Below are 23,792 nucleotides of genomic sequence, written 5' to 3' on the forward strand. Positions count from 1 at the left end.
TTTTTCCCTCCTAAAAAGCAAGGGAAAATGTGTGTGCGTCCTATGGAGCGAATGCAGGGGGGAGGCAGGCGGGAAAAGCCCTCAAGAGCCGCACACAAGCTCCGTGCGCTCTTGCGGGCTTTTCTCCAGGACGGAGAAGGGACTGACTGGTCGCAGCAGTCCCTACTCCCTCCTGGGGGAAAAGCCCCCAAGAGCGGCGCCCTCTTTAAAGGCTGTGCGGCTCCTGCAGGCTTTTCTACGAGGTGGGGGAATCCCCCCACCTCCCAGAAAAGCCAGGAGAAGCCGCACAGCCCCTTTAAAGAGCGTGCGGCTTCTGCGGGAGGTGGGGGAAGCTGCAGCAGATTCCCTCCTCCCGGGTTCCCTTTGAGGCGGCAATGTGGGAGGGGAGCAGCTTACACTCGTGTAAGCAGCTCCTCTCCCACTTTCCTGCTTCAAAGCAACCACGGAGGAGGGAAGGAAGGGGACCATGGATCCTCCGCTGCTCGAGGCTGCAGCGGATTCCTTCTCCGTAATTGCTTTGAAGCAGGAAAGTGGGAGGGGGGCAGTTTACACTCGTGTAAGCAGCTCCTCTCCCACTTTCCTGCTTCAAAGCAACCACGGAGGAGGGAAGGAAGGGGACCATGGATCCTCCGCTGCTCGAGGCTTCAGCGGATTCCCTCCTCCGTGATTGCTTTGAAGCGGCAATGTGGGAGGGGAGCAGCTTACACTCGTGTAAGCAGCTCCTCTCCCACTTTCCTCCTTCAAAGCAACCACGGAGGAGGGAAGGAAGGGGACCATGGATCCTCCGCTGCTCACGGCTGCAGCGGATTCCTCCTCCGTGATTGCTGGGAGCTTCTCTGGGCAGGAATTCCCTCAGCTTAAGTGGGGTGGGGGAAGTGTGGCAGGGGGGTAGCTACCTAGACACTGAAGCCACATGTCTCTCAGATGAAAATTGGGAGTGGGCATTGTGTGAAGTGGCTGTGGATCTCCTGCCGCAGAACTGTAGGACTGTATAGAGTTGGGAGGGCCACCCAAGGGTCATCTAGCCCAGCCCCCTCACAATGTAGGAATCACAGCTAAAGAACGCCAGGCAGATGGTCCCCCAACCACTGCTTAAAAGCCTCCAGTGGTGGAGACCCCAAACACCTTCCAAGGTCATAGAATTGCAGGGTTGGGAGGGAACCCCAGGAGTCATCTAGTCCAGCCCCGGTGGACAGCGGGCGCAATCCATCCCGTTGCGCAAGACTAAAGATGCTGCGCAAGGCTAAAGAAGAAGCCAAGGCAGTGAGCGGGATGGATCGCGCTTGCTGCCTTGTCTTCTTCTTTAGCTATAATATTTTTTCCTTGATTTCCCCCTCTAAAAACTTGGTGCGTCCTGTGGTCCGGTGCGTCCAATAGAGCGAAAAATACGGTAGGCGGGATTTAGCTAAATTTAAGCACTTTCAAATCTATTTGATTTTTAATTGGAAGAGTTTGGCATATTCTTAGATTTTCCCATTGAAATCAGTGGCTTAGATCCAAAGGTGATCTTGTGCAAGTGGAAGGTACATCGACTCCTGTGAAGGGCTCACCCTCAGCTTCCACCAATTCCTCCTGCAGCCCCAGACACTGTTTTCTGTGCTGATCTGGAGGTTCCGTTAACCCCCAAGAGCGGCTTTCCAGGTCCTGCTGTAGGGAAATGGAAATGGAAAAGAGCAGCCTGCAAACATAATTCCACTTGCAGACCTTTGCGTCCAGACAAGAGGATTTAAAAATGCTATAGGTAAAGGTAAAGGGACCCCTGAGCATTAGGTCCAGTCGTGACCGACTCTGGGGTTGTGGCGCTCATCTCACTTTATTGGCCGAGGGAGCTGGCATACAGCTTCCGGGTCATGTGGCCAGCATGACTAAGCCGCTTCTGGCGAACCAGAGCAGTGCACAGAAACGCCGTTTACCTTCCCGCCAGAGCGGTACCTATTTATCTACTTGCACTTTGACGTGCTTTTGAACTGCTAGGTTGGCAGGAGCTGGGACCGAACAACGGGAGCTCACCCCGTCACGGGGATTCGAACCACCGACCTTCTGATCGGCAAGTCCTAGGCTCTGTGGTTTAACCCACAGCGCCACCCGCATCCCCCCCCCAAAAAAAAATAATGCTATACTTTGGCTGTATAAATAACTCCTTTGGTGTTCATAGAATCTGCTATCCCTTTGGTGGGCAATTTGCGTAACATGACAGCTAGGATTTCAGACCTGACCCCAAAAATGGTTAAGAGTTGACAGAATTGAGCTTGAAGAATTGAGCTAATGATGACAGGCATCCCTGTTTTCTCCTGTGCTTGTTAATGTCAGTCAGGACAGAGCTTGTTAATTGAATGATAGGGCAGATGTGTTTTAGAGGCACTATTGAAAATTAGGTTTTTATTTATTGTGAAAGGTTTGTAGACTTTACTCTTTTAAGTTCTTCAGCTTGCACAGGATAGTCTGATTTTCTGTACTTTGAAAGGCAGTTATCATGCCTCCTCATTGTCAAAACATAAATCTAGCCTTCATAGGGTTGAACTAGGAATTTTGTAGTAATTCAAACAGCATTGCCCATAAATCTTCCTTGCACAGTTTGAGACAAATGGAACAAGATGGCGTCAACCTGGAAGAAGCGTCTGAGCAAGCGAATATTGCAGTAAAACAAATTAACACTGAAAAAGTAAAACTCGTCACAGAATTTATGCAACTAATAAAGGTAAACACACATCTCTCAAAGGCTGCTGTTGGTACTGTTGGTGTTTTATGAATTTATTCAAATAATGATGAACTCCTCCCTTCCCCAAAACGAAGACCTAATTGATAGATGTATTGAACATTTTATTTCTTAATTGCTTGTCACCTAGAGCAGTGTTTCCCAACCTTGGGCCTCCAGCTGTTTTTGGACTACAACTCCCATCATCCCTAGCTAGCAAGACCAGTGGTCAGGGATGATGGGAATTGTAGTTCAAAAACAGCTGGAGGCCCAAGGTTGGGAAACACTGACCTAGAGGAGTCCATTAACATCAATGTTGTTATGAGCCTGATGCATGACAGTGCAAATGTTCCAAAGGAATAAATAGTCTACAAAAATGCCCACTCATAAGTATATTACAAGGTGAAGGGTGGGATATAAATTTTAATAATACATAAATAAATAATAAAAAGTGCTTTGCGCTATCATTCTGGCAGGTTGGAATGAATTGTTACTCACCCTGGAAAAGCAAACTTTATTCTCAGTTGCCAAGTGTTTGATCAAGAAGAGACATTGCATCTGGATAAACACCAGATTGAAGAATAATAAATGCTTTTCTTTTTAGCAAAATCTTCTAAATGATACTTGTTTTCCACAGAGTTGTGTGACCTTGAACAAACAGAAAACAGATTTGGTTCTACAGAACATGAAAGCAGCTTTCCACAAGAGCAGACTTGAGGCTGAATATAAAGCCTGTGCTGTCCAGCTACGAGCTGCAGAGGTAAGACCTGCACTCTCACACTTGTTGAATGAGCTTGAAAACCTATTTTTATATATGGAATGCCGTTTAGGGGACGGGCCATTGTCCTGTGTGAGAGGACATGCTCTTCCTGCAAAAGGTGTCTTCAGGTAGGACTGAGAAAGTCCCTCTCTGAAACCCTTGGAGAGCTTTTGCCAATTGGTGGCCCCAGTATTTTGCCAGGAGGGATCAGTGGTCTTACTTGCTGCAAGACAGCTTCCTTGTTCATGAGTATATTCAATCAAGATCTGCAAAATAATATGAAAAGGCACAATGCTTACCTAGGGCACCAGCATTTCACATCCTTTTTACACACCCTGACAGATAGGGAGAGCAATTTCCCTGATAGTTTCTCTTACCTGCTAAAGGAAGACTATCCTTGAGTTTTGAGGGCTGCAAATGCAGGTAAATAGAGCACCATTAATAGCAGCAATTAACTGCAATTAACTTCTTTTGTTAGTGAACAAAGTCTTTAAAAAAGGCTTTGTACAAGTAGTGGCAGACAGGCAAAATCCAATTCAGCCTTTTTCTGTGGGAGACAAATGCTGCATATGTGGGTTCTGTCAGCACGGTGATTCATAAGAAAAGTAAAACATTATATCTTAGATTAGAATATGTTTTCCTTGCTAACATGCATGAACATTTAAAAATGACACATGCACATTAGCAGATTTTATGTGCTTTTCTTGTTCAGTATAGCACCTTAGATCAAGAACTCTAATATTTATCTTAAGCAATTTTGGTTATTTAATTTTCTTAATGAATGTGAGAGGCAAATGTGTGTTTGTGACCCATATGGAACAGTAGGGAGGATTGTTAGCCCCATCTGCTCGTCAGATAATTGGCACAGCCGCCTCTGTGTTTGACAACTGTTTTGAGAGAGACTTGATAATTGTCTTGTTTGGATTAATTGATTTTTATTTTATTTTTTGGAACACGTACCGTGGCACATTTGGGGAGAAAAATCCACCAAGTACTCTTCAGAACATACATTGCAGTATTTATTTTAGAATGAATTTTAAGAACACAGCAATCATATTTTCCTTCTGTGTTATTTTTCATAATTAAAAGTTTTGGAATACTGTTAGAGTGGCAATCTTTTCAACTCAGTTCTGCATGGAAGTGTTAGTCACTGCTATTTTTCAGTAGACTCCCATCCTTTTACTCCTAATGGAGTCAAATAAAGCATATGAGGAAATACCAATACTCTGCCAAATATCTCTTTCTGAACAGGCAGAAAGAATAATTATCCTAAAGACTAAGTTTATCATTATTATTTTAGATAGTCCAGCATGATGCATGTTTTACCCTTCAGAAAATTGTTCTTTTGGCAGATAAGAGAATTTCTCTGCCCCTGTTTCACTAGGAGCAGCTCACAGGGAGGGGGCTGCACGTGCCTGAGCTCCTGCCAGCAGCATCTCTAGTGCGCAGGGCGAGGCAGAACTCCTGCCAGAGTGTCCTCACAGCACTTACTGACTCCTGATTTCCTCTGTAACAAGAATGGTATACTGAAGTCTGGGAGCTACCATAGTGCATTGTTGGTTGGTTTGTAGCATTAATACCGGATGTAGCTAACCTGAGATCCTCTAGACTTCAGCTCCCATCAGCCCCAGGCAGCGTTGCCAGTGAGCAAAGAGGATGGGAGTTAGGAGTTCAACATCTGGAGAGACAAACGTATTAATAACTCCTGATTTGTAACCTGCTTTTCAACCCAAAAAGTCTTCCAGAGGGGCTTTTGGGAATCCATAATTACAGTGGTGCCCCGCAAGACGAATGCCTCGCAAGACGGAAAACCCGCTAGACGAAAGGGTTTTCCATTTTTGAGTTGCTTCGCAAGACGATTTTCCCTATGGGCTTGCTTTGCAAGACGAAAATGTCTTGCGAGTCTTGCGATTTTTTCCCGCTTCTTTCCCCCTTTTTCTAAGCCGCTAATAGCCTTTTAGCCGCTAAGCCTTTAATAGCCGCTAAGCCGCTAATAGCGCTAATCCGCTAAGCCGCTAATAGGGTTGCTTCGCAAGACGGAAAAACCGCTAGATGAAGAGACTTGCGGAACAGATTAATTTCGTCTTGCGAGGCACCACTGTATACAATCTCTGCCCTTGGGCTTACAACCTAAAACTCATGACACAAAAGGAAACATGATTGGGAGGGAAGAGGAAAAAAGCAAACTCGGGCACTAGTTCCTAGTTACGTATTTGATTCACTCCCAACAATCGAAACAACTTCTGAGAAGTGGCTGAACCTTGATGTTGTCCGTGACTGTTTGGAGCCTAGCAGAGTTCTGGCAGTGTCTCATCAGTTCCTCCATGACCTGAATGCCCCCCCCCCCAGCTGATGGCCCTGCTGCCATTATTCACAGCACAGTTCTGGCGGCTCAGCCAAGCTGCTGGTAAAAGCAGGAGCAAGTGGGGAAAGGGAAGATGGCAGCTCCTCTTGCTGTGAGCTGCTTCCTAACCCTTGAAGCTTGGGCATTTTTCTCTCTCCTGTGATTCTGAAATGCCTTCTGTGGATGAATATGTTGCTGTACAGAGATTAATAGATCAGACTGGTTTATTGATTTATCTATGGCATTTATGGCCCACCTTTCCTCCATTGTTTTCTTCTACTCCATTTTATCCTCGCAACAGCCCTGTGAGGTTAGGCTGAGAGACAGCGAGTGGCTCAAGGGCACCCAGGGAGCTTCATGGACTCTCTGGCCACTACACCCCACTGGCTCACTTTCTCACAGAGGAGAGATAGCAAGGGGGGAAAGGAGGGGAAGAAAAGCAAGCAGACTCCGTGCCAATGCCTGAATTTCCTGGATATTCAGATCAGATGGTACTTGTGGCAAATTGGCCAGCTCTCTTGGAGTACACACAACAGCCGTCTTTCCCCGGCCCCGGGTGGGGATCAGCACGGGTTTCCCTATTGCTTTGCCATCCCAGGGTGGCTGCTCTTGGAGTCTGGCATTTGCTTTGGCAGCTCCCTGCAGCTGCTGTTTCTCTGGTCAGCAGGCGGGTCCCCGCTAGTCTTCCTCTCGCTTCTCTTCCTAGGAGGCCGCAATGGCAGCCTCCCTCACAGCGCTTGCTGTCTTGGCCCGGGGCAGAAGTCAGGTTGCTCTTCACTCCCTGAGCAACTCGCCAGCGACCACATGCTGTGCAGTGATAGTGTGCTAGAAAACTGTAGCGGCTGCTGAAGTCCTAGGCCAGGACACCCTGGGCTGTGTGCGTATGCGTGAAATAAATAAACGCTGGAAATCCAAATAGATGTGTTTTCCTCCATTGAGATGGGTCTAGATTTTATCTTGTGGAAAAAGTTTGTGTGAGAAACAGCTTTGTGGACTAATTCACACAATTATTTTTAGGTTGTGAGATGTAGGTTGAATAACACTTGCAGGTGTTGAAAAATTATTTAAGGGTTTATCTACAATGCTACAGATGATGTATTTACTTAAGGCATTTTGTGCCCCACTCTTTAACCAGAAAGGGTCCTAGAATGGCTTACAAAAATCAGTCGTAGGACTGGCCCTTTGCTCAGGGTGAAAAGGCCCACCACCCAAGGAAAAACGAAGTGCAGGAGGGAAAGAGCAAACTCAAGCACAAGGTCTTCAAGGTCCTCTTCTTCTGTGCTGATTCTGGCTGCCCAGGCACACTTTCCTCCCTCAGAGCCGATCTGGGAGCAGAGCAGTGGACTCTGGCGGAGCAAGCCAGGAAGCCAGACCCTGCCAGACAGTTCTTCCCTCAGACTTCTGTCTTGATGGCAGCTGCAGACGCCACAGGAATGAGCTGGATGGAGCTGCCCTCCCTTCCGCACCTGGCTGGTGTCCTCCCTGGGGCCTTTCTACTTGAGGCTCCATTTTTAGTTTTTCAGAGTAATTATTTATTTATTGAATTTATAGCCTGCCCTTCCTCCCAAATTCTGAAGGCCTTGCTTTGGTCAACGTTTTGCTGAGTTTTTCATGAAAATAATAATACTGCCTCCCCCCCTTCTGTCTATTACAGCAGCAGCTTTTGGAGCTGGATGAAAGGAGACGCGCCCTCTTGGAGAACTGTAAAGGTTTACTGAGGAAAGCTATGCAAGCTTGCAACCTTCGTCCAGATCAAAGTATTCCAGAACATTTCAGCAACGTAGGTGCCACAACAAAGGACTGGCACACAGACACACACACAACTAACCCCCAGGCAGAGCCATCTTTTGTTGATGGAAACTGTTGCACAATCACATAGGACCATTTTTGCTCTGTTCCGAAAGTGCCTGTTTCCTGGCCTTTATCTTTTAGAACAGTTCAAGAAAATGAATAGGAAAATGTTTTCAAAGTCATCAGTACACCTCATATTACCATATATTTGAAGACACTTCAAAAACTTATTTTCTAAAAAAATTATTTTTATTGAGTTTTACATAACCAATTTGAATTCAAACATTATACATCAACATCATCATTTAGGATTCCCTGAATCCTTCGACTCCCCTCCGCCCTTCCATGGTTACCATTATCAATCTCTCCCCCCCCCCCCGACTGTCTCCCTTATTTTCTCTATTTGTTTAACAAAGAATCCATTTTTACCATAGTTCTTCGCATATTACAAGCATTACTCAAATCCTGCCAAAGTTTTTAGTTGTTTACAGTGTTCTCTTAAGTACAGTCGTACCTCGGGTTGAATGTGCTTCAGGTTCAGCACTTTCGGGTTGCACTCCGCGGCAACCCGGAAGTAACGGAGGATGTTACTTCCGGGTTTTGCCGCATGTGCAGACGCTCAAAATGACATCATGTGTGGAAGCGGCAAAACGTGATCCGCGCACGCGCCGTCACGTCTTACGTTCCATTCAGGATGCAAATGGGGCTCCGGAACGGATCCTGTTCGCATCCCGAGGTACCACTGTACATTGTAAATTTTCCCCATTCTTCTTAAAGTTCTTCTCTTCCTGGTTTCTGATTTTCCTAGTCATTTTTGCCGTTTCGGCGTAGTCCATCATCTTCATCTGGTCGGAACTTTATCGTCTTTCTGCCTCTGGGCCAGTAATATTCGCACTGCTGTCGTTGTGTACATGAATAGTTATTTCTGCTCCTTTGGAATCTCTGCACTTAAAAGACCTAGTAGAAAAGCCTCAGGTTTTCCCCCAAATGTTATTTTAAACATTTTTTAAACTCATTGTAAATATTTCCCAGAATGCTCCTGTTATCTTTCACGTTCTATGGTAGAACGTGCCTGCCTTCTCCTTACATTTCCAACAAACATTTGGAGCAGTTCTGTACATCTTTGCTAATTTTACAGGTGTTGAATACCACTGATCCATCATTTTCATGTAATTCTCCTTCCAACACACAGCACACTGTAAATTTTAAATCCCCCCTGACACTTCAAAATTTTGATCCAATAGAGAACTTTATCTAAGTTTGTAACACTGAATGTTTAACTTGGTGAGCAAATTAAGACATGGCAAGGCATGAAGAGGTAACCCTGGGCAAAGCATAGCCTTGGGCGCCTTTCCCCCTCCCCCCCCTCCCTGCATGCATATTTCATTGCATGGAATATTGCCATAATAGATTTCTAATACAGTTTAGTATATAGTATTGCATGGTTATAAATTCATTAATAATTATAAATACTGATTGCCTATTTAATGAATCACGTTCATTATTATTAATCAGTGTATATACATTAACTATTGTACAGTGGAACCTCAGTTTTTTAATGTAATCTGTTCCAGAAGACCATTCAACTTCTGAAACGTTCAAAAACCAAAAACTGAAAGCAGAAGCCTCAATACAATAGGGAAACTCAAAACTGAAGCCGCGTAGCACATTTGGCTTCCGAAAACCGAAGCAGTTACTTCCGGGTTTTCAGCATTTGGAAGCCGAAATGTACAATGATGGAGGCATTTAGGTTTGATTGTACCAGAATAAATATTTTACAATCTCAGAAAATTTTGGATCATCATCATATCTATAAATATTAGTTACAGTTAAAAATAAAGAGCAGATTATCAATCATTGATGTAATTCCCAACAAGGCTTCCTTTATTATAATGATTTATTTTATTTATTAAACAGAATTTATGTACTGCTTAATTTCCAAAAAGTTTATGTGAAACAATATAGACTGCACTAGTTACCAGTTCTCAGGCCCAATTCAAAGTGCTGGATTTAACCTATAAAGCCTTAACAGTTCAGCAGTGCAATACCTCAAGGACCGGCTCTCCCCATATCAACCTACCAGGACCCTGAGATCATCCTCTGTGGCCTTTCTTTGTGTGCCTCCTCCACACTAGGTCCAGAGGGTGGCAACATGAGAACGGGGCCTTTTCTGCAGTGGCTCCCCATTTGTGGAATGCTCTCCCCAGGGAGGTTCAGCTGGCACCTTTATCATACAACTTTAGGCGCTAGGTGGAAACATTCCTCTTTAACCAGGCCTTTGGCTGATTAACATCCAATACCTTTTAAAAATGTGTTGTGGAAGGGGGGGATTATTGGGTTGTTGCAGACCTTAGAACACTCCAGGCAGCCTTTGGAAGGCACAGCCCAAAGAATGCTTCCTGCTACTCCTGCTACTGGTGTGGCTGCATAAGGAGCTTACAGATGAGCTGAGAATTAAGGGCGTGTATAAGAAATGGAAGAAAGGGGAAATCACAAGTAGCCAACGGTTGTAGGGGGGAGGTCAGGCTGGCTAAAGCGCAGAATGAGTTCAGGCTTGTAAGAGAGGTCAAAAAGAATAATAAAAGGTTTCTTTGGCTATGTCCAAAGCAAGAGGAAGAACAAGCAAGTGGCAGACAGAGAATACATATGAAGGAACAATTTCTATTCAAATCCTAATCGAGGTTTTTGCAGGGTTGTTGGCGTTGATACCAGGGACGCGGGTGGCACTGTGGGTTAAAGCCTCAACGCCTAGGGCTTGCCGATCGAAAGGTCAGCAGTTCGAATCCCCGCAGCGGGGTGCGCTCCTGTCGCTCGGTCCCAGCGCCTGCCAACCTAGCAGTTCGAAAGCACTCCCGGGTGCAAGTAGATAAATAGGGACCGCTTACTGGCGGGAAGGTAAACGGCGTTTCCGTGTGCTGCGCTGGCTTGCCAGATGCAGCTTGTCACGCTGGCCACGTGACCCGGAAGTGTCTGCGGACAGCGCTGGCTCCCGGCCTATAGAGTGAGATGAGCGCACAACCCTAGAGTCTGGCAAGACTGGCCCATACGGGCAGGGGTACCTTTACCTTTACCTGGCGTTGATACCAAGGTCCTTTCTTTTAGGCATTCCTTGCTCTTCCAAACACACTGGATGAAATTGATGCTTTGCTGAATGAGGAGAAATCAAGAGCTTCCTGTTTCACAGGCCTCAGCGCTTCAGTATGTATCCCCAGTATTTAACTCCCACACTGTACTACGTTGCTTAGTAATAACAACAATAATAAGCTAAGCAGCAGGAACAATGTGTTGTAAAATGCCATATTCTGAATCTATTAGAATTCTAAATAGCCTTTTTTCTCAGAGACCACTGTGTTCTGGGCTGCTTCTGATTTTTTAAAAAGAGGAAAGAAAAAAACAGCGATTGCAGGGGGAGGGCGGAGAGAATTAGCTTTGGCTCAAAGTACAATTAATGATAATGATAAGACTGGTTTGGTTAATGCCCCTTGGTCTCTGGTGATGTACTGTGGGGAGCTGAGGAAAGGCGGAATCGTTCACCTCTCCACCCTCATGCTCCCTGTGCACCTAAAAGTCAGGCCCTGCACCCACCCATTTTTATATTTGATGGAGGCCGATCCAGTTTTAAATAAACAGCTGTGCTGCTATTGAATGTTTGAGGTTCTCCCAGTTAGAAGTGCAGTGTTGCCTCATATTCTTTTCACTTGAGCTAGAAATGTATTTTGTATTGTGAATGTGTAACCAGGTTCCGTGTCTGTTTTCTATTTCAACAAGTAATGGGCTTTGTAGTTTTCTTTCTTTGGATTTGGATTGTAAAACGTCTGTATTGTCCACTTGGAAGATGTCACCTCTTAAAGAGAGTCATGTCTTCCTGCCAGGTTGTTGAGGAATGTAACAAAAGGACAGAAGAAATAGCACAGATGACAGTGGAGCTGGAGGAGAAGAAAAAAGAATTGGATGACTATAGGCAGAATATTTCACAGGTATTATGTGTATTGGTTATTATTGCCATTATTTTCACTCCATAAGGCATTATAATATAGGGGAGTGTATAAATAGCTGTTGGCCTTCTAATAAATCATCATAATAAGTACAGTCTACAAATCCATCCTTGCAAGAGGTATATGAATGGCAGGCAAGGAACTCACAAGCCGAGTACACACATCCGCCGGCAGGTTCAGCCAGCTGGAGCAGAGGACTAAGGACTTGTGGAACGCCCACACCCACCCCCCCCACTGCCATAGCACGGCAGCACAGTCCTAGCACCCATCCATGGTAACATGGATAGCACATGGCATCCGGTCGCCACTGAGTAGCTTCCATGTGCAGTGGGGTGGCTTCATGCACATCAGCAGGTCTGTGTGGCCAATGGGAGTGAAGTTGGTCGGAGCATCCTTTGTGTTTGACCTGCACAGGGGCTTTCAGCAGCCAAGACAACTTGATGAGAATATCCATTCATGCACACCCTGCACATGCTGGCATTCAGTGCACAGGTCTAGTGTCAACACAGCACAGCCTCTGCCTGGCGCTCTTGTTTTCCACAGGGGGATGGCAACTGGCAGTGTAGCCTCCCCTCTTCATTTCCTCCACCCCCACCCCCAGTCCCTGGATCACAACTGGCGCAGCACATTGGTGCACATGCACCTTCTAACCCATATGTCAGATGGTGTTTAGGGACACCATTAATAAATAGCATATTTAAAACTTTAACCTCCTGGTTGCTGCAGTACAAAGATGTGTATCTGCTGTAAAATTGCTCCTCCTAACATGAGTGTTTTTTCCCTTTTTAGGCTAAGGAAAAGTGGCTAAACCCTTTGAAACAGCTAGTTGAGCAAATTAATGAAAAGTTCAGTGGCTTTTTTAGTTCCATGCAGTGTGCCGGGGAAGTGGACCTACATACAGAAAACGAGGTATGATTATCAGTGTTACATTTTGTCTAAGATTGAGAGGAAATCTCTCCATCTGGATATCTGAATCTTCACACCTATATTAAAGAATAAGGAATACCCAGTTGTTTTCTCATATTGTCACTTTTGAAACAGTTCTTGGAAGGTAGTAGCAGGCTTTCTTGGAAAGTATAAACTGTTTTGTTTCCAGACTGGCATTAACAATAATGTTCTATACCAAACCCTGGCAAGCAGTTCTATAAGTTTTATTTAAGTGTTTTCAGTTTGAAGCATCTAAACACTCCAAATACATAAAAAGTAGTTCCCAGTGCTCTGCACTAGGAATTGAGAGCTTGAGTAGGTTTATTTAGATGAAAGGGGCAGAACATGCTCACTTTGGAGTCAGCCCCAGAGAACACATTGGCAATGCTTGGTTTGGAATGAGCATATGTAGGATACAACTGAGAAGGAGAAATCAGACCATCAACTCAGACCAGGAAACAGCAGGGGCAGTTTAACCTCAATAGTCTTTCTTTCTCGCTTGCACTCCTATGGGGATAGGGGAAGTGCTGTGTTTTGGGAGTCCCCTGTGGGGAGGTAAAGCCTGCCTTCTGGCCCGAGTCTCACTGATGGAAATCCCTGCAACCACATAGAAATGCATTACACATGCACACAAACCGTGTGTGTGTGTGTGTGTGTGTGTGTTAGCCCTGCATTCACCACCTTCCATGTATCATAATTGGCAAGTATTTTGCTAGTCACAATTTAGCAGTTGGGGAGCAGAAGGGAAGTGCCTATTTGCTATTACAAAATGTTAGTGCTGGTTTGTGCTGCTGTGTGAGCACAGCCTTTGGCTTCCAAATGGTCTGGAAAAGATGTTGTGCAAGTGCCCCTTCCTGCCTGTTGAGTGGAAAAGCAGTCCCTTCCATAACAGGAGTATTGTGTTAAGGCTCAGTTTGACACTGCTGCAAGTGTGCTTGTGTTTTTTCATGCTAGTACTGGAGCATAGTTGGGATTGGGATTGGGTTGTTAGATAAAGCTGAAACAAGACTTCTAAATCATGTCCATGATTTGAAGTTAGTTTGGGGGGGGGGGGAGTTGGTATTAATTGTGGTTTGGTATGCTGTCTGAATCACAAACCATAGTTACATCTACCGTATTTCTCTGCCTCCTGGAGACAGGAATAAATGTATGGCACTGAGTGCCAAGAAGATGGGAAATGAAAGCAAATAAGCTTTTGATTTGTTGTGATAGCAGCATTTTCTCTCTTTGATTTATTGTACATGACTATGTGCCAACTTAGGGACATGGGTGGCACTGTACGTTAAACCACAGAGCCTAGGACTTGCTGATCAGAAGGTCGGCGGTTCAAATCTCCGCGACGGGATGAGCTCCCGTTGCTCAGTCCCTGCTCCCGCCAACCTAGCAGTTCGAAAGCACGTCAAAGTGCAAGTAGATAAATAGGTACCACTCTGGCGGGAAGGTGAACGGTGTTTCCATGTGCTGCTCTGGTTCGCCAGAAGCGGCTTAGTCATGCTGGCCACATGACCCGGAGCACCGCAACCCCAGAGTCGGTCACGACTGGACCTAATGGTCAGGGGTCTACCTTTACCTTATGTGCCAACTTGCAGATCTCTAACACTGCTATCCTGTTATGACAGGAGGAATATGACAAATACGGGATTCGGATTAGAGTCAAGTTTCGCAGTAGCACCCAACTTCACGAACTGACTCCACACCATCAGAGTGGAGGGGAGAGAAGTGTTTCGACGATGCTGTACCTGATGGCTTTGCAGGAACTCAACAGATGCCCCTTCAGAGTGGTGGATGAAATAAATCAGGTACATATGCCAGCACATGAAAGGGTATACTGTATTCATTAGCAGGAGAGAAAATGTTAACATGTTTATTTCTTTTGCAGGGAATGGACCCAGTTAATGAAAGGAGAGTCTTTGATGTGGTGGTTGAAACGGCTTGCAAAGCGAGCACTTCTCAGTACTTCCTTATTACACCAAAGGTGCGTACTTATGTGGGTGCTATGCGTGACAGAGTAGTGATACTCTGAGTAGACCCATGAAAATCAGTTGCCTTAAAGTACGGCTGAGTATGACTTAGTTGGCTATTACTCTACGTTATTTACAATTCTTTATTCAAACAACAATAATTTATTATTTATACCCCACCCATCTGGCTGGGTTTCCCCAGCCACTCTGGGCGGCTTCCAACTGAATATTAAAAATAGAATCAAACACTAAAAACTTCCTAAACAGGGCTGCCTTCAGATGTCTTCTGAAAGTCAGGTACAGTACTTGTTTATTTCCTTGACATCTGATGGGAGGGCGTTCCACAGGACGGGCGCCACTACCGAGAAGGCCCTCTGCCTGGTTCCCTGTAACCTCACTTCTTGCAGTGAGGGAACCGCCAGAAGGTCCTCAAAGCTGGACCTCTGTGTCTGGGCTGAACAATGTGGGTATAACCTTCAGGTATACTGGGCCAAGGCCGTTTAGCACTTTGAATTGTGCTTGGAAACATACTGGGAACCAATGTAGGTGTTTCAGGACCAGTGTTATATGGTCTCGGCTGCCACTCCCAGTCACTAGTTTAGCTGCCACATTCTGGATTAATTGCAGTTTCTGGGTCACCTTCAAAGGTAGCCTCACATAGAGCACATTGCAGTAGTTCAAGCGGGAGATAACTAGAGCATGCACCACTCTGGCGAGACAGTCCGCAGGCAGGTAGGGTCTCAGCCTGCGTACCAGGTGGAGTTGGTAGACAGCTGCCCTGGATACAGAATTGACCTGCACCTCCATGGACAGCTGGGAGTCCAAAATGACTCCCAGGCTGCGCACCTGGTCCATCAGGGTCACAGTTACCCCATTCAGGACCAGAGAGTCCACACCAGTCCGCCCCCTGTCCCCCCAAAACAGTACTTCTGTCTTATCGGGATTCAACCTCAATCTATTAGCTGCCATCCATCCTTCAATTGCCTCCGGACACTCACACAGGACCTTCAATAACTTCCCTGGTTCTGATTTGAAAGAGAGGAAGAGCTGGGTATCATCCGCATACTGATGAACACCCACCCCAAACCCCCTGATGATGCATAATATTGATGGGAACATTTTCCAGTACATCTAAAACCTGCTTTAAATCAGTCTATTCATTGACATCCCAAGTGCAATCCAATGCATAGGTATGGTTTTATAAAATCCTTTATGCTTGGGGATTTTCATACTGGAAGCAGCATCATAACCCTTTGAATGCTTCTGTTCTTTGAGACTTGTAGGCAGCTCTGATTTAATTCCATCTCTTTATAATATCAAATAAAGGAGGTTGAAGCAGGTCCTTCAATTTTGGCCCTGGCCCCATGGAATTTCCTCCTGAGGGGGATCCTAACCCTGCAAATATTAAGGGGGAAGGTTAGTATTTTCATTTTGGCAAGCATTTAATTATGCTGGACTGGGATCCAGAGATTCTCTTCCTTTGGCAGAGGGAGTTTGCCTATGGAAGGACTTCTTTTGATAAAAAGGAAACCTTTGGCTCCAACCCATTGTGATTATTATGTTTTAAGGTCTGAAACGTTAAAATGCAGTGTTAATATGTAACTACCAAAATGCATATGTGCCAAAAAGGAGAAAGTAAAATAGCATTTTGTTCCTGGGAAACGGACTATGGCTGATGTGGAAGTACTGGTGTATATTGACTAAGAAACAAACGTGATTGGCAATGGACAGACTCTTTATAATGGAGCCTTCTTTCTTGATTTGTTGACAGCTCCTGCAGAACCTCACTTATGCACAGAGGATGTCGGTGCTGTTGGTCTACAATGGATCTTCTATGCTAGAATCGAACAAGTTCAGCCTGAAGTGCTTCCATAGAAGACGGCTGCGATTTCTGTGTTCATAAAGGTCTTCCAGGTGCCTTTTGAAACTTGATCAAAATTAGTTGGAAAAGTCCAAATAACTTTTATTTATTTTTATTTTATTTATTTACTTAAATGCACAACTCTCTTGAAGAGACTTACATGAGTATAGTGTATACTTCCTTCTACCTTACAGGTCATTGTCCTCTGCAAGCACTTTTAATATTGGCTACCTTTCAGTCTGCTTTGGAAGTGAATTTGTGAGGGAAACACCCATGTAGTCTTTCACAGCTATGTAGCTTTGCTGTATTTAAATTCTTTTTATATGTCTTTTAAATGTTCAGACATCGCTTTGGCAGTTTTTGGTGAACTGGTAAAGATTTCACCAAATTTGTTCAGCAGGAAAATATAACTGTTTTCACTGCCCATGGTTTTGAGCTAAAAGAGACTATGCAAGCTTTTTAAAGACGTGATGTATGGAATTAATGCAAGATGCTCAACTATAAAAGTACTTCACAATTGCTGCTAAGGTACTATCTTAATTTACTTGTGCTCTGGGAGAGGATGAGAGGTTTCAGACACTTGCCAAGAATATAAAATATCCAGTGTGGTTTTTTTCTTTGTCTAATCAGAAACTATTTGTTTAATTGGTGGTTCTCATTTTGTACAATGAACTATACTTAAAAGATGGGATATGCTTAAATTTTAACCCTGTAAACCTTTTTATGTAAAAAAAAAACAAAACACTTCTGGAAAAAAGCTACCAAACTATTTTTTGTATAATAAATTTATATTGGAAATGATTCATTAGATCTTTGCTACTTGAATCATTGTGCATGACTAAACTAGGAAACTTAACTCAATATTTAGATTCTTTAAATATGAGAAAAATGCAAATAAAACTACCATGATACTCATGTTCAAAATGGGATGAGAAACATTTTCAGTTGTTTGATATTATCTTGGTCAGCAGATTTCCTCAGACATTAATTTTGTCTTTGTGAAAATGAGATGTAAAGTTTGTCCAAGAGAAACAAAACTGGAAAGGGTGGAATAAGTTTGTCATTCCCAGTCTGTGATCCTTGGAAGGCTGTCTCTGGGATCATAGGATATATTGGAGCTCCCTTTCTGATGGAAATCTGATGCCCACTCTGGGCTGCCGCAAGAATATCTGATGGCCTGTTAGTCAGGCTGAAGGGGGTGTTCTGAGAATGTCAGAGGGAGGGCTTTGGAAATAGCTTGGATCCAAAGTCCTCCTACTCCCCTGACATCACCACTTAATGCCCCCCCCCCCCCCCGGGATAGATTTAGTTCAGTTCGGGTTATTATTTCTAGTAGGCGGGAAGGTACTTCAATTGAGAGCCTGGCCAGGCTCTGGAAAAGGCAGCTGAATCACCTTCCGTTCTCCCCACCCTTATGTGAGGGGGTCAGCCAAATTGGATACAGTCGTATTTGAAAATTAATTCAAGATTGAAATCCAGGGATCAAAGTATTCTGTATGTGTGCATTCAGTTGATTCTTTATCAGGTATATTCAAGTGTGAGCATTCCTGAAAAAGTCATTCTCCACAATACATGAAAAAATAGAGCTTAAATTTGAGGTTTCAATAGTACTGGGGAGAATGATTGCGAAACATTCCTCCATCAAAAACCCAAAGCAGCAGACGCCTTAGTTAAGTCTTCAGATTGATCTTAATATGTCCACATTTTGAGAGGGGGATGGGCTGTTGTATCATTTGCCAAAATTCTCTCTCTCTCTCTCTCTCTCTCTCTCTCTCTCTCTCTCTCTCTCTCATCTCCAAGTTGTCCAAAGCCTAGTTGGCATTTTGTAGCACAACTTTCCACTTACTACTTTGGCATGTTTCTCACTTTTTTGGGTACTGTTGTTTTTAATCCCACTACACAAACAAGAATGACAACAACCCATATTTTGCTGGATCTCTCAGTGGCCTTTGATACCATTGACCATAACATCATTCTGGACCGTTTTGAGGGGCTGGGAGCTGGGGACACTGCTATATAGTGGTTCTGCTCCTTCTGCCGTTTCCAAAAAGTGGTGTTCAGACCCCTGGGCTCTCACTTGTGGGGTGCCTCAGGGTTCTGTCCTCTCCCCCATGCTTTTCAACATCTACATGCAGCCGCTGGGAGAGATCATCAGGGGGTTTGGGCTGGGTGTCCATCAGTATGTGTCTGGAGGCAGTTGGAAGATGGATAGCAGCAAACAGATTGCGGTTGAATCCTGACAAGACAGATGTACTGTTTTTGGGGGACGGGGCAGACAGGTGTGAAGGACTCCCTGGTCCTGAATGGGGTAACTGTGCCCTGAAGGACCAGGTGCACAGCCTGGGAGTCATTTTGGACTCCCAGCTGTCCATGGAGGCGCAGGTCAATTCTGTGTCCAGGGCAGCTGTCTACTAGCTCCATCCGATACGCAGGCTGAGACCCTACAGGCCTGCAGTCTCGCCAGAGTGGTGCATACTCTAGTTATCTCCTGCTTGGACTACTGCAATTCGCTCTATGTGGGGCTACTTTTGAAGGTGACCCGGAAACTGCAATTAATCCAGAATGTGACAGCTGGACTGGTGACTGGGAGTGGCAGCCGAGACCATATAACACTGGTCCTGAAACACCTACATTGGCTCCCAGTATGTTTCCAAGCACAATTCAAAGTGTTGGTGCTGACCTTTAAAGCCCTAAACGGCCTTGGTCCTGTATACCTGAAGGAGCGTCTCCAACCGCATCGTTCAGCCCTGACACTGAGGTCCAGCTTTGAGGGCCTTCTGGCGGTTCCCTCGCTGAAAGAAGTGAGGTTACAGGGAACCAGGCAGAGGGCCTTCTCGGTGGTGGTGCCCGCCCTGTGGAACGCCCTCCCATCAGATGTCAAGGAAATAAACAAGTACTGTACCTGACTTTCAGAAGACATCTGAAGGCAGCCCTGTTTAGGGAAGTTTTTAATGTTTGCTGTTTTATCCTATTTTTAATATCCTGTTGGAGGCTGCCCAGAGTGACTGAGGAGGCCCGGCCAGATGGGTGGTGTACAAGTAAATAATAATAATAATAATAATTTTTTAAATTATTATTTATACCCCCTCTACTTAAAAACAGAGATGCTGGAACCACATGGATGCCCAATGTTTCGTTTTCGAGACTGCCAATGTGCCTTACTTTGCTAACTATGTTTTTCTGCAGCTCGGCAAACTTATAAAACTTACAAAACTATTTTTAGTTTACTGTGTTGATAGGAAAGGGGAAGGTTGTTCTTTTCCCCCTCCTGATGCTGCAGGTATAGCTCTTCCAAGTACTTTGATTTCCATGGCAAAAACCATGGAAGGCCATGCTTTTCTCCACTGTCCTGATTTTGAGAATTCTTCTGTCGACATTGGTACGATGGGCAACATTAGCTGTCGCTTTCATCACTTCCCTTAACTTGGAAGCCTCAAAAACACTTGTTAGTAGTATGTATACAGTATGAGTCGTTGCAAAGCACAGTGTGTACCTTTGCAACAGAGCTTTTCAACAGTGTTCTTTCATCATGCAACTACAGAGCTCGTCTTTGGGGGAAAGCTACTGCTGAGACCCAAATCCTAACCAAATGGTGTGCCTTACAGAAGAAACAAGCTCCAGATCATCACATGCACCACCAGAGGCCACTATAATACACAGTAATGAACTGCTGTGTGGCTGTTTCACCATGCAGGTGATGAGAAGTGCTTGAGAAGGGGGAATACATCTTCCACTTTATATTTGAGTGGGATGTTTGTGTCCCTTCTCAAAATAGTTTTGAGCCACACTATTACCCCACAGTCCAGAAGTCCCTTGGTAAGCTGTGTAGCATGCAGAATAGTGATATGGATGAAGGGTGCCTGCATGAAACAGCCAGGAAAAAAGAAGAAACAGGCATTGGAGATGGAGAGATAGTAAGTTCAGCCCGGACTCTGAGGTCCAGCTCCAAGGGCCTTCTGGCAGTTCCTTCACTGCGAGAAGCAAAGTTACTGGGAACCAGACAGAGGGCCTTCTCGGTGGTGGCGCCCGCCCTGTGGAATGCCCTCCTATCAGATGTCAAGGAAATAAACAACTCTGACTTTTAGAAGACATTTGAAGGCAGCCCTGTTGGGGAAGTTTTTAATGTTTGTTGTTATTGTTGTTTTATTATTGTTATTGGTGTTCTGTTGAGAGCTGCCCAGAGTGCCTGGGGAAATCCAGCCCAATGGGCGGGGTATAAATAATGTGTTGTTTTTGTTAGTATTGTTGTTGTTACTGTTGTTGTTATTGTTATTACTGCTGCTGCCGCAGAATTGCATATAAGAGGTCAGCTGGCTGTCTTCAATTTTTGATCCTAGTGCAGAGACTGAGTTAACTTTCTGTTTAGAATAAATAATATTCTCCCACACCCCCATTACAAACATTTTGTGGCTGGTGCCCACTGGTCAAAAAAGGCTGGCAACCCATGTGCTAAAGAGCCCCAGCCAAAATGGTCAGTGGTCAGGAAGGATGGGGACAAAGGCTTTTGTATTCGGGGAGCAGAGTTTATTGGGAGGAATGTGCTTGGGACTTGGTGTTTTGCAGTCACACTATTTCCCCCCCAACAAACCTTTACTCTTGGAGTGCAAAACCAAAGAAGCTCAGACTTGTCACATCTGCTGCTGAAGCTCAAGCAACTAGTTTCAGTCCAAAGTCTGTTTCATCGTAACCTGTCTTGATTTCAAAACTTGTAAATTGTATATAGACATTAACAAGTGTGCAAATAGGTAGTCAATTTCCTGTTGCAAATCAAGCCAACAACTCTGCATTAATATGTACTTTTGCATCAAATAAAAGAAAGCTTTCCCACCCTCATTGCTGCTGTGGAAAGTGAGAGAAAAAAGTCTGCGCTTTATATTGAATGCTTTCTTCTATCTGCGTTTCTGCAGTGCCAGCCAGGGAAGAGCAAGCAGGAGGAGGAAGAAGCGGGTGCAATGGCGGGGCGGGGAGGGGGGGGGGCTTCCCACGTTTGGAAAGAGTTTGTTTTACAGTGGGACCTTGGTTTTTGAACAGCTTAGTTCTTGAACTACTTGGAACCCAAACACTTCAAACCCAGAAATGAGTGTTCCGGTTTTGGAACTTTTTTTGGAAGCCGAACATGCTCCAGTTTGAGTGCACACTTCCATTTTGAGCGTGCGCCATGGCCCCAGTAGTGGCTGCCGCACTTCCTTCCCTTCCCTTTCTTCTTTCCTCAGTACAAAAGTGGAGTTGGGCGGCTCCTCAGAATGTAAGTGACTCCAAAGTAGGGAGACTTGGAAGTTGGCGACTTTTCCCCAGCGCGCAGAGAGACGGTGTTTGGGGGGGGGGGGAGCGTGTGATGGGGGAACTATGCTGGGCAGGTTGACTCCCCCCCCCCCCGCCTTCCCTCCGCCATCCCAAGCCCGACCCCAAGCGAGATCCAGGCGAGCCAGCGCAGGCGCTGCATTCACAAGCTTGCACTGCAGGCGGGCTCCAAGCCACCCGGCTGAGCGGCTGGGGGCACAGGCTGGGGCTGCCGCTTTGTAATGTTGCCCAAAGAGGAGACAGAATGGGGAGTGTGGGCAGATGCTGGAAAACATGCAGGGGAGAAAAAGAGGGGGGGGGCTGGCTTGGGCAGGGGAAGAGAACTTTTGCCTCCCTTTCCTTCCCTCCCACTTAAACTCCCCTCTCCTGCATCCAGTTAGCCACCTCCTTCTCCATGCGCGCTCCTCGCCCCTCCAGTTTGAGTGTTTACACACACACACACTTAAGCTCCCCCCTCCCGCCTGACCCTCAAATGGCAATGGGTAGATCACTGCTAGTTTTGATACTGGATAGTAGATTGCAGCCTGGTTTCTTGCTTTCATTTTATGGATCAATGGTCTCATTACATAGTAGAATTCATGTTAAATTGCTGTTTTAGGGGTTATTTTTAAAAGTCTGGAACAGATTAATCCATTTTGTATTACTTTCTATGGGAAAGCACACCTTGGTTTTAGAATGCTTTGGTTTTAGAACAGACCAGAATGAATTAAGTTTGAAAACCAAGGTACCACTGTAATTTCAGCTAATACCGGATTCTGCAGCTCACCTCAGGGGACTAGGTGATGCTAAGATTTTTAACTGGTTCTGTGGCAATTGTACTGGCTTCTCAGCCCAATTCAAGATAAGACACATTGGCCTCTTTCGAGCCTTCCCATCACACTGCCCTTCCCCTTTCTATATTTTAAAATAATGGGAAGAGACCCTACTTAGGGATTATTCAGTGAACCAAGTTAAATCTCATAAAAGGCCATTTTGAGGTCTATCCCAAAGCTCTGTAACTTATTTCCGAGTGAAATTCTACTTTGTCCTTAGAAGATTCTTGCTTTTTTACAGCATGACGTGTTTTTGGAGGAGAGCGTTAGGTTGTAACCCTATGCAGGGTTACATAAGAGCACTCCCGACTGACTGCTGTGGAACTTACTTCTGAGTAAGCATGCACCAGATTAGTCTGAAGATGACAACGGTGAGGTAGATAGACTGCTGACCTCAAGTTGTTGTGAATGGTGGTTGCTGTTGATTTTCTAGCCGCTACGAGTCCAGATTTATTGCAAGGATTATATTTATTGTTAGGTTCCACGACTGTCTGGGTGGCTAAGCCTCCTTGTTTCTAAAGAGAGAAGGCACAGCAACAAATTCTTAAACATTGAGGTCTGCCAAGGAACACTGGGAAAGGAAAGGGAGCAGAACAGCTTTTCGTTACTTTAAATAAGCAATTCTGGTGAAACCTTATACAAAATATGCAAATGGTTATTTTATCACAGACATTTAGGCAATGCGGCAGGTATAAGGCAATGAGGAATGTTCAAGTTTTGCCAGTAACTTACAGTTAACTAAAGTACAGCTTATTTTAGCACTGTGTTTTTGAGGATGCTGGCATTATAGGTAAAGGTAAAGGGACCCCTGACCATTAGGTCCAGTCGTGGCCGACTCTGGGGTTGTGGCGCTCATCTCGCTTTACTGGCCGAGGGAGCCGGCGTACAGCTTCTGGGTCATGTGGCCAGCATGACTAAGCCGCTTCTGGCGAACCAGAGCAGATCACGGGAACGCCGTTTACCTTTCCGCCGGAGCGGTACCTATTTATCTACTTGCACTTTGACGTGCTTTCGAACTGCTAGGTTGGCAGGAGCAGGGACTGAGCAACGGGAGCTCACCCCGTCACAGGGATTCGAACCGCCAACCTTCTGATCAGCAAGTCCTAGGCTCTGTGGTTTAACCCACAGCGCCACCTGTGTCCCTGTGCTGGCATTATAGTAGCAAATAAATTAACAGACGCTCCCACAGTGCCCACCTTTATTCATTAGTTGTATCTTGTGGTCTCTTCCTTCAGCAGCATGCCTGCAAAAGCAAACATTTCCTCTGTGCCTAACAACTCTGCCGAGGGGGTGTGTGTGTGTGGTTTGCATTGTGACTTCCCCTGACACAGGCAGACAAAAAGAA

At 45.2% G+C, this 23,792-nt stretch overlaps 1 protein-coding gene across 8 annotated transcripts in view; it reads left to right on the forward strand.

Annotated features, from left to right (window-relative positions):
- The window catches only part of SMC5 (structural maintenance of chromosomes 5), a 76,238-nt gene that overhangs the window by 39,788 nt on the left and 12,658 nt on the right, over positions 1-23,792 (forward strand). For 5 of the 8 annotated variants that reach the window (XM_077935943.1, XM_028748082.2, XM_028748086.2 and 2 more), the window contains 9 exons: positions 2,575-2,698; positions 3,333-3,455; positions 7,454-7,579; positions 10,693-10,788; positions 11,463-11,567; positions 12,375-12,494; positions 14,132-14,311; positions 14,392-14,487; positions 16,245-17,135. In XM_077935943.1, coding sequence (XP_077792069.1) covers positions 2,575-2,698; positions 3,333-3,455; positions 7,454-7,579; positions 10,693-10,788; positions 11,463-11,567; positions 12,375-12,494; positions 14,132-14,311; positions 14,392-14,487; positions 16,245-16,376 — 1,102 coding nt within the window. In that variant the 3' untranslated portion in view covers positions 16,377-17,135. Of the gene's footprint in view, positions 1-2,574; positions 2,699-3,332; positions 3,456-7,453; positions 7,580-10,692; positions 10,789-11,462; positions 11,568-12,374; positions 12,495-14,131; positions 14,312-14,391; positions 14,488-16,244; positions 17,136-19,875; positions 21,170-23,792 lie in introns of those variants that run through there. The other 3 variants (XM_028748083.2, XM_028748084.2, XM_028748085.2) reach the window with 2 other exon arrangements.

Source organism: Podarcis muralis, chromosome 11, assembly GCF_964188315.1.
Source record: "Podarcis muralis chromosome 11, rPodMur119.hap1.1, whole genome shotgun sequence".
NCBI lineage: Eukaryota > Metazoa > Chordata > Lepidosauria > Squamata > Lacertidae > Podarcis > Podarcis muralis.